The sequence below is a fragment of the Epinephelus lanceolatus genome, chromosome 13, assembly GCF_041903045.1.
Source record: "Epinephelus lanceolatus isolate andai-2023 chromosome 13, ASM4190304v1, whole genome shotgun sequence".
In the NCBI taxonomy this organism is placed as follows: Eukaryota; Metazoa; Chordata; class Actinopteri; order Perciformes; family Serranidae; genus Epinephelus; species Epinephelus lanceolatus.
The window spans coordinates 18631961-18647648 of NC_135746.1; the positions used below are offsets into that span (position 1 = coordinate 18631961).

Sequence of the window (15688 nt, forward strand, 5' to 3'; positions counted from 1 at the left end):
TCTCTACTTTCTGGTAACAATCCATCACTACTAGTAAATTACAGTTTTACAACACCGTGCCTGTCAGTGATGGCAAAGAATGCTTACTATAGCGTAAACCAGTGTTTAAGGGCAATGATACTCAACTTACCACCGGCAGACCACACGTGGTGGCCTGCCTACCATTATTTCATTCATGATTAAAATAAGCTGATTCACATTGTGAATTTCTGTCTTGCACTTTGATTGTAAATAAGGTACCAGAGTGCATACAAAAACATCAAAAACAGTGCCATGTGAGGATTCCCCTGACCCCAGACATAGGTCCAGGCCAAGCAGTTAATAAGTCAGTTAATTTGAAAGTAAAACATTTCAAAGACAGATCAGTTAAGGGCCTTTTAATTCTAATAAATTTTCTCTAATAAGAATTATTGTTTGTTTATTAACTGGTCCCTGGCCTCCTGCCACTTTACAGAAGTGGCCCTCGGGCAAATCAAGTTGAGTATACCTGATAAAGGAAGCATGCAGATGTTTTTATGGACAGTGTAAACGTGCCTGTCTTTGGCTGCAGGTTCTTGCGTGGCTCTCCGGGACCCTCGATGGGCTGGTCAGCGAGAAACATCCGGGCTTGATCCAAAGTACTGATCACCAAGTGCTCACGTTCCTTCAGTTCTGACCGTAGTACCTGCAGGAGAAATGCAGAATGATGGGTTAAAGGGGCTGAGATTTCTAAGAAAAGGTTAGAGTTAGCAAAAACAAATGACTTTGTTACTTTGTAATGATTGTAACAGAGAAGACAGTGGCTGTGTGCTTGATCTGTATGCACTGCATACTGCCTAATGACTGAATGATTAAGTATGCCACGTGTAGTAACCTACTGAAGTGACAGCATTTAGCCTGGCTCAAAATCTCCGCTGTTGCACAGTCTCAAGAGACACAATGCATTATGGGACGGTTGAGTATATCCAGTAAACTCACATCACACTTAGAAATTATTGTTAATGGAGTATACATCTAGGCACCAGTTTGTGTTATTCAGTCAAGTTTTCACAGTGACTGAGGACAGAATGAGCCATCTTAACAAGAAAGAAAGTGCATTTGTAAGCAGAGTCTTTTTTTCAACAATGGATTTGAGAAAAGGGTAATTAATGCATTTCCTCTGCAGGTATGTGCGTGTGACTCTTGTCTCCTTATCAGCACCAATGAACTCCACATGAACCTGCTGTATTTTGAACCAGGATGTTGTACCCCCCACCCCCCACCACCCCCACCACATAAATATCTACTAATCAACCAGTTCTGCTTAAATCAGCTCCGACTTTCATTATATTACGACAGAGACACTTATGATTAACTCACGCTCCACCAAAGAACATGAGCAGATGTTTACGTTCAGCTTATGGATGAAATAAACAACACTCTCGACGGCTAATTAGGTGATTGCTGCATAACAAAACACTGTGTCTGCCCAGTCTTCCCTTATTAAGAGGGAGAGAAATAGGTAAGAGTGAGAGTGTTAGGAGTGTCGGAGAGCGGCGATTGAAGGCCAAAGGTCAAACCAGGCGTTTCCTTGAGGTCAGTGCGAAATTAGCTGACGGATCCGCAGAATAAAGTGAGCTGCTGGGGAGCTATAACCCTGCAGGAATTATCATTGCAGAGCCAGCTAGCAACACCAAAATCTTCTGCACATCTTCTTGCACAGCAGAATATTAACACCCACACACACAAGCGCAAACATAAAGCTATTCACACACACTCCAGTTCCCACTGTATAGAAAAACAGGTATGAAAAGACACTTTTCTTAACCTCATGTCACCTAGTCATCCTCGCCACAGCTTACAGCAGCCTATAAAACTAAATAGAGGGAGCAAGCATGGCATGTAACAGTATAATTATTCTTGTTTTAATATAAGTGTGACCCCCCGGGGACCTCATTGCCTATCGGAGTGTGTGATTGCTTTGTGAGGAGGCGATGTAGTTTAAGATGCTGTGAGGCAAGTTGATTAGATGGGACGACTCGCTTTGATAAAGTCTCACACTTATCAGACTTATCAAGCAGACGATGAGTGCAGCGAAAATTGAGACACTGAAAATTCTGTTTTTGTAGTCGTGAACACATCATCGCATGAGCGGCAGATGACAACATGCTGGGTTCAGTGGGATCGTCTATACAGTACCATCTGGAGAGATAAGAGAGGGGGAGAAAATAGCAGGGCAGGAGGAGTGGGAAGTATTAGTCTGCACGCAGGCCTTGAGATGTTCATGTACTCACTCCTTTTTGTTCCAGTTTCAAAATAACAAAGCTCATTTCAGGGTTTCTGTAAAAGTTAAGTTTGGACCACTGCAATGACAATTTCACACAGCCTTCTGTGGACAAATGAACCCTCACGCTGAAATGGAGCATCCTGCTGAAAACAAATTAAATCACACCTGCTAATAAATGGTTTGCTCCGTTCCAATGATTTCCTACCAGCTCACATGGTGGAAGCATAAATAGGCAGGTAGCTCAGAGAGGGGACCTTGAGAGATAGAAAGTAAATGAGAGGTGATTGAGGAAGAGGAGACAGAGGTGTGTATGTGGCGCAGAGATAAGAAAAGGAGGGTGAGGAACTAAGCTGAGAGGACAACTACCAGTCGAAACTGACTTCTCGCTTTTTCATCCGCTTTTTGTTTCGCGCCCACAGATTTGTTGCTGGCTTAAATTGGGCTTTGAAAGGGATTGAATTGAGTGTGAAGAGGCTGTTTATTCGCAAATATTCTTTGCATACTGCTTAGAGTTTAGCAAGTAAAATATTCTGATATCAGTTTTGTAACGTCACAATAAATTCTCCCCTGCAAATCACAGATAGCGGCTCGGTGTGAGCACAAACACCCCTGGATGGATGAATCAGAGACGCCTGATTACAACCACATGTAAAAGAAACTCAAACTGCTGCTACTGCCAAAATATTTTCCTACTTTGGCTCTGTTTTGTATGCAGTATCACTGATTCTCAGATTATATGGAGTGCATAGCAAATATTCAGAATGTTTTGCTTGAGGCCTAGGCGATAATTCAATATTATCTTAGGCTGCCACTAACTATTATTTTCAAATTCAATCTGCTGATTCGTTTTTATGATTCAATTAATTGTTTTATGCCAAAAAAAATGTGGGAAAAATGCCCTTCATTAGTTCCCTGAGCCCAAGGTAACATCTCTAAATTGCTTGTTTTATCTCACTAACAGTCCAAAACCTTAATTTATTCAAATTACAATGCTGCACAACAGCAAGCAGCCAAGCCTCACATTTCAAAGCAAAGTTTCTGATTGTAAATGCAGACTATAATGACTGATTATCAAAAGCATTGTTGATTAATTTTCTATCGATTGACTGATCTAAAAGGACTGTCTCAGCACCATTATAATTGTTTATCAACTTTCAGTTTAATCATTTTGTGGTGTTGTGAAATTATCGTTTTATCCTTCTACAAAGGTCTAAAAACGATTCCAGGCAAAAACAAAGAGTTTGGTCTGATGTAAGACCTTTTGTACATCTATCATTATCAGCTTGATCATCATGTATACAGATGCTCTGATAGGTTGGCAACCAGTGGTTTTCAGACAGTACTTGTTCTGAATAGTTTGACTGATGAGGGGACGCCATTGTAAAACTGCAGCAGGACAAATAATGATTCAGCTTTTGTTTCTCACCGGATAATGATAAGATTAAATGTCATGTGAAATAAGTTTTACTAAAATGAAAAAAAAAATTGGTGGGGGTAGATTGACTGTAATGCTCAATGAAATCTAATGGCTATAAAAGACTCAAATGTCAACAGTTTTCATTAACTAAAATTACACTACAATAGTTCTGATTTTCTTTGACTAATGCCCAGACTTTTAGTTAACTGAAACTTGACAAAAAAGAAAAAACAAAAACAGGAGGAACACTTTTTGCCTCAGTGTTATTTATTCTTCTAACATGGTGTGTGCAGGAAAGCTATATTTGTTAAGCTGTAAATTTCTCCCAATAACCAATCGAAGGCTGCTGTGGTTTGAGTTCTGTCTTATAGAGAGAGAGTGGAATATGTTGCACATGTTGCCTGCCAATAAATAAACAGCTGTCAATTCATGATACTCTCTCATCTCTTAATTTTAATACTTAATATGTAGTGTTGTTAGGAATAGTTAAACACATAAATAATGCTACAGGATTAACAGAAGGCTTCAAAAAGGCCCCATAATCTATGATCAGTATTGGCCAATACTGCCTCCGGTGATCCGCCCCCAAGATTCTGATAGAAGCACCCTGAATTCTGATATGATTTTTCATATTGTGATATATGCTGAATTTGGAATGTATCTTTATAAATTGTTTTCCAAGTCAGGAGCAAACCCTGAGATTCAAATTTTAGACCAACATGGATGAGAAGTCTGAAATCTGCTGATGAAGATCATGTGATCTGATTGAAACCTCCACAACAGCTGCTGCTGAGATTATTTTGTCAACTGCTGTTTCTAAGATCAAGAATGAACTTTGAAGTCCTGAAGGCTTTATTAATATCATGTCAATCATATTCATAACCATACTGTACAGCCCTAGTTTGCATAATATTGCATGTACTGTATTAAATAAATGTTGAAGTTCATGGCAGCATGATTCTCCCAAACATCATCCTTCACTGTTGACTGGCTCCAAAGAGACACAGACAAAGACACAGACGGTTGTAACAGTGGCAACACAAGTAGTGCCAAGTAATTCCCCCTGTTAGAAACAACCTCTCCGTCTGTCATCCAGCGACCGGGTATCCTTGCAGTTCAGACAGAAGACAACACCAAAAAAAGACCTTTCCCCCAACACTCAAACAAGTTTTTTTAGTGAAACTTCACGCTTGTGCTCACATTATCAGAGTGTCACACAGGGACACACTTTTCAGAGGGAGCATGAGAGGTAAATATCAAACACATGTACAGCTTTCAGGTTAAGAAAAAAAGCTCTTTTTCTGGCAAATCCCAGGTGGCCTATGAGTGATAAGACATGGCTGTCTATGTCAAAGATAAAATGGGGCACTATACTCTTCTTTTTAATAGTTTTTAGCACTGGCACATCAGAACAGGGTCTGGGCCGCTGTGATTTGTGAAGACCAGAGGAAGACAGGACTCCTGTCACTCCCACAATACTTACAGCATCTACTTATAAGTGACTGTGACCTTGGCTGGGTGCGTTTCTGTGTCTGAGTGATTGTGTCTGTGTGTGTGGGGGGTGTTTGTGTTCAGGTCTGTGCATGTGTGGCCGTAGTAACACAGCAAACTCTTATCACCGTGTGCCCTGTGCTGTGGTGGAGATAAGATAACATCACAACACAGCTACTTTCAGGGCTCTGGCAAACATCCTTCTTTCCCCCTCTCAAAACCCTGCTATCTGCAATATTACCGCACCCCTCATCTTCTTCTAGGAGGAAAATAAGCCTCCCGAAAGGACCACTACAATATACCAGCTGTCAACATCAGAAAAGCCCCTGAATCAAGGAGCCTTCAAAATATAAGGGTTCACTCACCTTCAAAGATATTACAAATTTTCAGGACACTGATGACATCTTATTTTTCTTATAGCAAATAAATATTAAGGTATTTTAGTGGAGGTTAATGTTTGAGCTTGTTGTCTGAGCCAAATTAGATTTTGCAACTGCACTTAGTTACACAGCTCATGAAGTTACCTCAGAGTTACGTCAGCCTAGCAAACATGGATGCAGGTATTTTTGAAAACACAAATTTCCCCTCCCTTTTCTCGTCCAAAGAAGCACTTTCATTCAATAATATCAGTCCAAATGAAACAAAAACACAATTTGTCAAGAGCATGCCAACAGGCGGAGATAAAACCATAATCCAAAAGCTACACAAAGAGGAAGAAGAAAATGTTGGCCAATCAGAAGCCTGAAAAATGCTAATAATGGAGGCTACCTGGAGCAGTGACCCTCCGTGGCATATTCTGATGCCTATTGTCCTCACTACAGTGGAAAAACAACTTTACATTTCTGTGTCAGCATGCAAACTAATTTAGTAAAATTAAAACCAGCTCTATTTATCAACCTATGCGAAATGTTGCCTAATTGGTGGTGCCTCACAAAAGGAGATAATGGCACACTATCTGACGTCTAAAGCCCAAAATTATTTTTCCCTGTCTACATTTTAACAGTGAAAATGGAGTTTGTGTGTGGATGAAAGGCCAAAATGCTTAGAAAAGGCTACATTTTCAAATATGTCCATGTACGTGAGCTCAAGGCCTTAGACTGAACTTTTAATTATCCCTTGCCCTTAAAGAATAACTTCGGTATTTTTCAACCTGGGCCCTATTTCCCCATGTGTATGTGTGCGTATGATTCATAGCTACAACTCGCTCTAAAATTGGTTCAGTATTGAGGGAGGCGGATGCAGCCGGCAGCTGCGAAACAAGCTAAAACGGTAATGGGGGCAAATGCGCCCCGTATAAGTTTGCGCATTAAAAGTGCTTATTTTCGCCACTGACCAGTTCAGATCGCCAGTGCTATCTCTGTAAATAGCATACTAAGCGTTTCCCTGACCCTTCACCTCGCGAGAGCTTTGCTTGTTGCCAGAAGAAAATAGAGGAGCCATGCTGAGCGCCGCTCAGAGTGGCGCTGGTTGTCCTGGAGTACAGTTGAGAGTTTTACTGCATCGGTATCATGGCTGCATATCTACCCGATTTCGAGAGTGAGCATGAGCCATTTATTACGATGGCCGCCCATATTTATTTGAGCCTGAGTATACGGACGAGGAGCAGACGAGGATAGAGAGAGAGGGCCAACAAGCAGACGAGGGTGAAGCAGCGGCTGCACGAACGCGAATCTCTGAGGACTGGTGGTGCTCCTGTGGTTGCTGTGACTCCATACCCACAGAGGAAGAATGACTGTGTTGCAACGAGTGGGACCTGTTGCCCAATATTCATGGTCTCGATGTGTCCTGGGATGACTACCAAATGCTGTGTAACTACGTTAGAGGATTTCCACCTTCTGATCAACAGGGCAGTGCTGGATACCTTTTTTCATGTGCCCAAACTAAATTGGAGGAGGCGGCCAAAACCACAGGGACCAAATGGTCAACTATCCATCAAGTAAGTATAACTAATATGTCTTTATGCATGTAATACTGACACCTAGAATTGTCTCCGAGACGCACATTTACTGTTGCATACTTTGCCCTCGTATATATTGTACCCTGTTTTCTTCCGGCAACAAGCAAAGCTCTCACAAGATGACATCACAGCCGGGAAGAGGCGAAAAAAAAGCACTTTTAATGCGCAAACTTATACGGGACGCATTTGCCCTCATATCTACCTCGCGGCTGCCGGCTGCATCCGCCTCCCTCAATACTGAACCAATTTTAGAACGAGTTGTACCTATGAATCATACGCACACATACACATGGGGAAACAGGGCCCAGGTTGAAAAATACTGAAGTTATCCTTTAACATCCACTGTAAAAACTACTCTCTCAAATGCTCCGCTTATCTACTGCCTCCAACATTAACCATATCTAAATAAGTAAAATACCCACACTAACATGTGTCAGACTGCTTTGCAGCTGGTAAAATAGTAAGGCACAGTTAAGTAATAATGCAAACATAAGTTTCTTCAGTGTTAGCATCAAACACAACAATAGTACAATAACAATAGTTATTTTACTATTTTATTGGATATGTTTATTTTACAATATTGTGTTCCTGCCACACTGGAATTATTTACAGAAGAGAATTTTTCTTTTGCTTCTGGCAGGATGAAATATGTTTTTAGACAGTCTGTCATTCCCCAATGCAAATCAAACTTGAAATCATAGTATATTTACTATCATTTTTATTATTGCTGATCTTTACTACGACTGTGTGGTCCTAGGAATTTATTCATGTCTTTCTTGAATATATTGTTGCACATGTTGTCTATTTCTCTGACCTGCATTTATTAATGTTTAGGTCACTTGGGCGCAGCGGAAACAAGCTGCAAACAAAACACTGACATATTATGACCTTAAAAATTTAATATGGCAAACCTGATATGGCAAAGCTGCTTATTTACACATCAAACATCCAACACAGAGTAATTTGGTCATTCTTTCATAGTCATGTTTCTGTCCACCAGATGAATGCAAGTCCAATATTAATTCTCTTTTTAGGTCTGTTATTTGGTCCAACAAACCCCAGAGGGAAATATCTGTCTCTTTAGCTGCTAAATGCTCTATTATGTGCTGTTTAGCGCTGGGCAGGTAGTGTACTATTTTGCTAAACAGCTGCATACTGTGACCAGAAATGATGCTGATGAGTAAGGTATCACCACTGATTTAACAAACTGATTATAATTCACAAGGTGCCAATTCGATTAAGCAATATCACACGAGAGGGAGTGATGTTGTACTGTGATATCGTCACGGCTGTGATTCGGTCGTAGGCACAAGGCTGCAGACCTACAACATCACGAGCTCAAGTGTGATATTGCTTTTATACAACAGTTCAACAGTTAAATAAGCAAGGCTGATTAAGAAATGTTGAAAAATGAGGACAAAATAGATAATTTAAGCATTTTATTTGTCTTCCGCCAACAAAAATAGTTCCCTCAGGACTCCGCTGTCACCGTTGCTATGTAACGCAGACATGGTGCGCCAGGCACTTACTCTTTATACACATTTATCAGCACGTTTCCATTAATTGTGCAGCCGGTGAAATAAGTCTCTGGTGACTGCATGGTGGACTGTCGCTTCACAGGCACAGCCGACTCTGCCTTCTGATCTGACAGTATGTTGCTTTTCTCCAAGTCATTGAGCTCCGCTGATGAAATACTGACAAACCTGGATGTGTGCTCAGATGGATTCAGCTTCTCCTCTCCCTCATCTTCCTCTGATGACCATTCATAGTTCAATTCAAAACTTATTTTAGGAAATAAATCCATATTTTTGGCTGTTTGACAGTGGATGAATTAATTAGCCTACAACGCAACTGCTGACCTAACTGACACTAACCGTCAGTTTTGATTTGATTGTTGATTGCAATCAGCTGTGAGGCGGAGTGATATATACAGAGTGAAATAACCGTGATGTTGTACTCCAATATCATCACGGTTTTACTGTATCTCGACCAATCAGATTGCAGGGCCGGAACTAACTGTTGTATAATTTGGTATATTACAGTTACAATATCACAAATACCTTCTCCAGTGGAGTTTGTTTTGGATTGGACGTTTTTGCAGATTGCGCATTCGAGTGTCTTCTTAAATAGGTTTGGAAATAGCTCTTCTCTGTCCTCATAGTTTTTAATTCTGAAATGCAACCAGACATCAGCCTTTAGGCTCTGTGGTGCTCCGTGCATGTTTTGTCCGAGGTTTGCTAGTCTCTCATGTGGCCTAAGAACTACAGATTGTCCGTGTAAGACTAACAGGGTTAAAGCTTCACGCATCCATGGGAAAATACATATATTAGAAGACCAATTTCTGGATTTTATGTATCGATATCTGATCATTCAAATGAAGATTGATTTGAATTGATAAATCACTTCTATAAACCCAGCCTTGCTGGTGAGAGCAATGACAGTGAAGCGAAACAGTAAAGCTGTGGGCTATAAAGTCAAAATAATGAGCTGAAAAACACTAAAATGCTCCATAGAGCTTAAGTGAAGTGCAGAGTCAGGAGATATTTATCTGTGGCTTCATCACATACTGTACATGCAGTCATTTCAGCTATTGTTAATAAAAATGTATCGACTACAGCTTTAATGTTTTATATACTGAGGTGTGGTGTAGATATTCCACTATAGCAGACCATAAAGCTGTAACATTTAGTGAGCCGTGCACTTGACTCAACTAAAACAAAACTGTAATCAGCCAGCAGACTGTAAGGACACGAGTCTGACAGCGTCATGACCCTGCTTCCAACGAATGCAAAGGAGGGAGACAAAAACAATTTAAAGTTACTCAAAGGGAAGCAATTGTGAGTTTAAAAAAAGTCCTTCCTTTCCCAGAAGATAAGGTAAAGTCCAGCACAGCACTTTAATCCATTTCATTCTCCTTTACGACCTGTCCGTTCAGGTGCAAATGGTGCTAATCAATCATGCAGGCACAATGATTAAGATGGGTTCTGTAGCGGATTATTAGACCCTCCTCACTTTAGACAGGGTAATTGTGGGCTGCTCTGGCATATTATTATAGACTGCTAAGGAAACAGAGTTGAATACATTTAAATTTAAAAAGAATCACACGTTGCCTGTTTGTCTTCATATTTATTCGCTCTGAATAAACAACTGGAGCATTAGAAAAGATTGCACTGTCCTAACAATGTGGACAAAAAGCCAACTGTTGCTGGAAGATAAGCGTTGTTAAAAATGCCCACAAGCACTTGGTCCCTTGTTCCCAATCCTTGAAGCCGTTAATTTAATAGAGGAGATTGATGAGTTTAATCAGCAGGATGCTGACGGAGGCCTTTTATTGGATAATTGAATGTGCGATTAATAAATGCTATTATGGCCATTTTAGCAAGGAAAAACACAGACACAGATCAATGTAAAGGGGCGGGAGCAAGAAGTCAGTCAAGTAAAACAGAGTACCTCTCCCTCTCCCTCACAATCACTTTGAATTCCTCATGTGAGTCGCCAAATAAACAGAACTGCTTTCAGATGGGATCTAATGCAACTGTTGTGTTCGAAACTAAATATCCAAAGAACAGACAGGCAGGGCTCAGCACTAACTTTTAAAAGTGGTTGCCAGGCCACCCACCAGGCACCAGCTTTTAGTTGCCAAAACTGAGGATGCCATTTGTTTGTTATTTTATATTTTGAGTTATAAAATATTCAAATGTGAATATGACGTCATAGTGTGCCGACTGTCTTTATATGGTCATCATCTCCAGGCACGCTAATGGGAATGTTTACATTAAGTCACCTGCACTACACTGTAGGGAAACATGTAATCTTGGTTGGCTATGTAATAAATTTCTCCCCAATTTCAGATCATATTCCTGCTGAAACATCACTGGTTGTAAAGGAGTTGGTTTTGAAGTTTTTATTGGTAATTTTAAAAAGTGCCAGTACGCTCTGTTACATCCATTCCCCTCGCTGCAGTAACGGTTCAGAGACGCAGAGATATGGAAGACCTGGAAACGTTGACCAACCAGAACAGACTGGACTTTTCTGAGAGGATGGCTTTAACAAACAGGTGTTAAACTAAGCCTCTCAGATAAAGAGTGATTACAGGTGTTCCAGCAAGGACAGTTTGGGGAGAATAAAGTGTTTTTTTTAATATGCTCTGGTAAAAATGCAAAATACAAGTGTGGAAAATAAGCAAAATAAGTCCTCTTTAAGTTTCCATCTGGTTCTGACTTGAACAACCACCTTGGAATTGTATGCCACCGTGAAACAGTCAAGGTGCAGTTTCAGTTAACATTCATGTCAGTGAAAACACGGATGCTTCACAGACATTTTCGACTCTGCAGCATAGAAGCACAGTTTCAAGGTGCACACCCAAAATTAGTGTCACCAATTCAGTATCCGACCAAATGTCTCTCCTTCTGTTCCTGAGATATGAAATTGGATAATGGTCTGAAAAGTGTTCATGCAGAACATTATGATGTCACAGTGAAGCTGACCTTTGACTTTTGGGATATAAAATATCATCACTTCATAATTTTATTCTGTTAGACATTTGAGTGAAGTTTTGTCATAATTAGCGTATGAGTCCTTGAGTTATGGCCAAAAACATGTCTCATGAGGTCACAGTGACCTTCAACCACCAAAGTCTAAACAGTTCATATTGAATCCAAGTGTCCAAGTGGACGTTTGTGCCAAATTTGAGAGAATCCCCCAAGGAATTCTTGACATTTAGCATTCACGAGGATGAGACAGACACAAGGTCACAGAAACCTTTGATAGCTTTTGCCAAATTTGAAGAAATTCCCTGAAGGCATTCTTGAGGTATCACGTTCCCGAGAATGGGACAGATAAACAACTCAAAAACATAATGCCTCCAGCCACGGCTATCTTTGGCACTGAGGCACAAAAATATATTTATTTTGGGGTGGTTGGGGTTTGCTGTCTTTATTTTTAAGATGTTAAAAAGTTGCCTCTGATGGCAATCAAAGGCTGAGAATTGGTTGGTAATGGTTCCTGTCGAGCCCTGCAGACAGGTGAAAGTGCACCATAATCGTCTGCTTTCTACCTCTTCTAATTTTACCTCTTCCACATATAAGCCTATTTCCAACTTACTTCTTCCTCTTTTCCTCAGCTCTCAATTTGCCTCTGTTTTTCCACCCCCTGTCCATCACTGTCTTCCACTGTTCGGACCACTGCTCTTTCATATTTTTCCTTCCTCTGATTCTTCAATAACAGCAATATCCGTTGCTCTCTGTTGGGCTAAGGGGCTTAGCCTTCCTCTTTTATCTCCCCAAGTCTCCCAGGAAAAAAGGGGAAAAAAGACAGGTTTTTACACTTAGCCTTTCTAAGCCCTCCCTACCTCAGCGATACCAATTTCCATATGCACATTCCCCCATCACACTGACTGAGAAGCTAGTGTGTGTCCCTGTGTGACTGAATATGTGTGCATGTCTGCGTGAGCACAGGGGAATTGCATGTGTGTGTCGATGTAAGCAAGTAATAGAGCATGACGTGTTCAAAGCCCCAGCTCTTTGTGCTGCTCAGCCCCCTCATCCCTCTCAGGGTCGGCGAGACCTCCAGGCCAATCTATTAAGAATACAGAGGAAAAGGAAGCAAAGGGAAAAGTGTAACATAGTCAAAATGAAAAGTGTGCCTTCAACTCCCCTTTTCCATTATTTCCTATTCCAGCACCCTCAAAGCTGAAGACCTGGAGACGAACAAGGGAATGGTGAGAGGACAGAGTGAAAGAAAGAAAGGAGATGGCAAGGGACACCAACAGCAGGACAAATGCCACAGAGGAGAAAACGAGACAGAAGAGCCGAGAGAGGGTAATGAGAAAGGGAAGGTGAAAGTAGAGATGCGGGAAGATTGTACTGTATTCTCCCGAGGGTACTGTGTGCTCTCGGTCCCATTCCTTATCTAATGGACCTTGTCTGATCTGCTGGGTTGAGGCCTGTCTCTGTTCTCTGTCAGATGCTAAGAACAAGACGCAGAGCGCGTCTCAACATCATTTCAGACCTCAGAGGACAAATTTTGATTAACCTGTACAGTTGTTCGTTGCCTCGTGGCACAAAACACAGACAGAACTCCAGCTCAGATATAAAGTCCCTGATTCTCAAAGAAATAGTTCCCCCACAAAAAGATGGGAACATGGTGACATGGCTACAACAAAATGCAGCGGTACAAGAAACACAGGCGTGCAGACAAAAAAACAAACCAGCAATTTGGACAGATTATCACAACAACTTAATGGCTTGTTTGCGCCCAACTGTTAAAATGCACAAAATTCAAATGGAGGGCAGAAAGTGATAAATCCATGCACTGTATGAACTGGATACAGAGGAAAGTGACTACATAAACAGGGTGGATGAACCTGCAGGCAGCAGGTATCTTTAGAAAATTTAAACTCATGTTGGGTATGATCCATGCAAAACAAAGAAAAGAGATTTTTCTCACAACTTGACCAATTTGCCCGGCATGGACACGATCATAGTTACAAATAACCTCGTCCAACAGACCTCCCAACGTTACTAACATTACACAGATGGCCGCTAAAAGCGTACAAGTGTCTAGTGGACTATAACTTTTTCTTATGTGGATGGGTCCATGACTGAAACAACAGCTGTCTTGTTTTTGGTCTGGTGAGTAAATGTGTTTGAGTTTAACTGTCTTTTATATTTCAGCTCTGTACATGGATGCACCGCTGTCAGGCTATCTACTGGAACAACCGTTCCCAGAGGTTTGGTGAAACACCGTTAAAAATCTGGGTTGTAGTTAAAAACATGTAGAAGTTGTGACAGTGCATTGTAATTGTATTCAACTTGCGCTACGCTTAAACGTTTACGCTTGACATTAATTGATTGTTTTTCATCCACATCTCCCACTTTTTCACAGTTATGTCCTACCATAGTCTGGACTTACAGTGGCCTTTGATTTTTCCAAATTTGTTGGATAAGCACAACTCAAACAGTGCAAATCATAAGCATTACTGCAATGTTGTATAGGATCCAGTTCCAAATTCTCACTCTTACTCACAGAGGATTTTACTGTCAGACTCCCTCTTATGGGGCTGAACCACTATTCTTCAGCTTGTGCTCTTCGATCAAATACACTACATTTTTTTTGTCTGCCCCCCGCACTCGCCTTAAGACACGTGGTGATCAAGCTTTTGCGACCGTAGCACCTACGTTTTTGGAATGCTCTGCCTGCTCCCTTAAGATGTGTGGACTCTGTGGTTCCATTCAAAAGCCAGCTAAAGACACACCTGTTTAGACAGGTGTTTGGGTGACTTGAATGTACCAGAGCTGTATTTTTTCAAATTTTGTGTATTGTTTTTGTGTTGTGTGAATTCTTTTTTTCTTGTGTGTGTGCAAATAGTTTTGCTAGTTGTGCACTTTTCACTGCATGGCTCACGTAGCTGTATATTGCCCTTGTGAAGCACTTTGTGACCTACGTCTGCATCTGCAAAAAGCGCTATATAAATAAATTTTTCTTACTTCCTTTTCTAGCCTTTGCCTGCAGTTACCTGCCCTCGATCTGGACATTGCACCAATGTATGAGGTCATATGCAAAGAAGCTATTTAAAAGGTAAAAGTGAAAGGGAGCCAACCTGAAATGTCATTACTTATCCATCACTGTTAAAAAAGGACTGTGTGCATGCACAACTCTTTTAAAAGAATACTTCACCCACAAAATGATCTAAAACTAAATGACTTAAAATAATTATAAAATGATTTAAAACAGTCTCACATATGGCAGAAAACTTGGGCCTAGGCAAGTCAATAGAACTGACAGTCGGTCCCCTTTTACCCCAATTCATTAAGAATTTTCTTCAGTTTTGGATTTGTTGTTCATCATGGAGGCGTGCAAGAGGGTTAGGGTCAATGTATACAAATGCTAAGTTTAGGGGTGAGGTATTCCTTTAACTAGCAGAATATGTCTCTCTTCTCATAATCCCAGTCATTCACACATTCTTGTCAAATTCAACACTAAATTCATACATCTCTTTATTTCAGACATATAATGAAAGCCAGATCATCACCACATTGTAGTTATGTGCTCCCTGGATCCAGTATAGTGACATGGTCTGACATTGCCCTGGCAGCAATATCTGAATAATATAAAACGTTTTAGCCATGATCCTGAGTAAAACTATTCTTTTCTATAATCTGTTCTGCTTTTGAATGATGATCCTTCATTAAATCATTAAAAGACTATACTTAGCAGGCATTACAGCGGCCAAGAAATTGATTGTCTGCCGATGCACGGAGCCCCACTCTGTCTCTGCAGCAGATCAGTTATCTACCAGTTTCAATAGTTTGTCTTTGAAATAAGAGGCCGCAAGGATGCACTGAACACGCTGTTTTCATATTGAAGGCTAAGTTCTCTTTTTCTTTGATAGGGGTTAGGGTGAGGTTTAGAATTCCTAAGGTTTATAGACTTTTATTAAATGTGAAATTATTTTTTCGTTGACCTTCCCATCTCAAAACTTTTATTTGCTTTTTTCTTCATTCATTTTTCTTCTCCTTCCAGGTATTCATTTGAGCTTTTCTTGAAAACTCATTGTGTTTCTGTGTGCATGATTGCT

The 15688-nt window shown here is 40.6% G+C and overlaps 1 protein-coding gene across 12 annotated transcripts in view; it reads right to left on the reverse strand.

Moving 5' to 3' along the window:
• utrn (utrophin) overlaps positions 1 to 15688 on the reverse strand; it is a 243729-nt gene that overhangs the window by 83741 nt on the left and 144300 nt on the right. For all 12 annotated transcript variants that reach the window (XM_033647959.2, XM_033647960.2, XM_033647957.2 and 9 more), the window contains one exon: positions 535 to 664. In XM_033647959.2, the coding sequence (XP_033503850.2) occupies positions 535 to 664 (130 nt within the window). The remainder of the gene's footprint in view (positions 1 to 534; positions 665 to 15688) is intronic.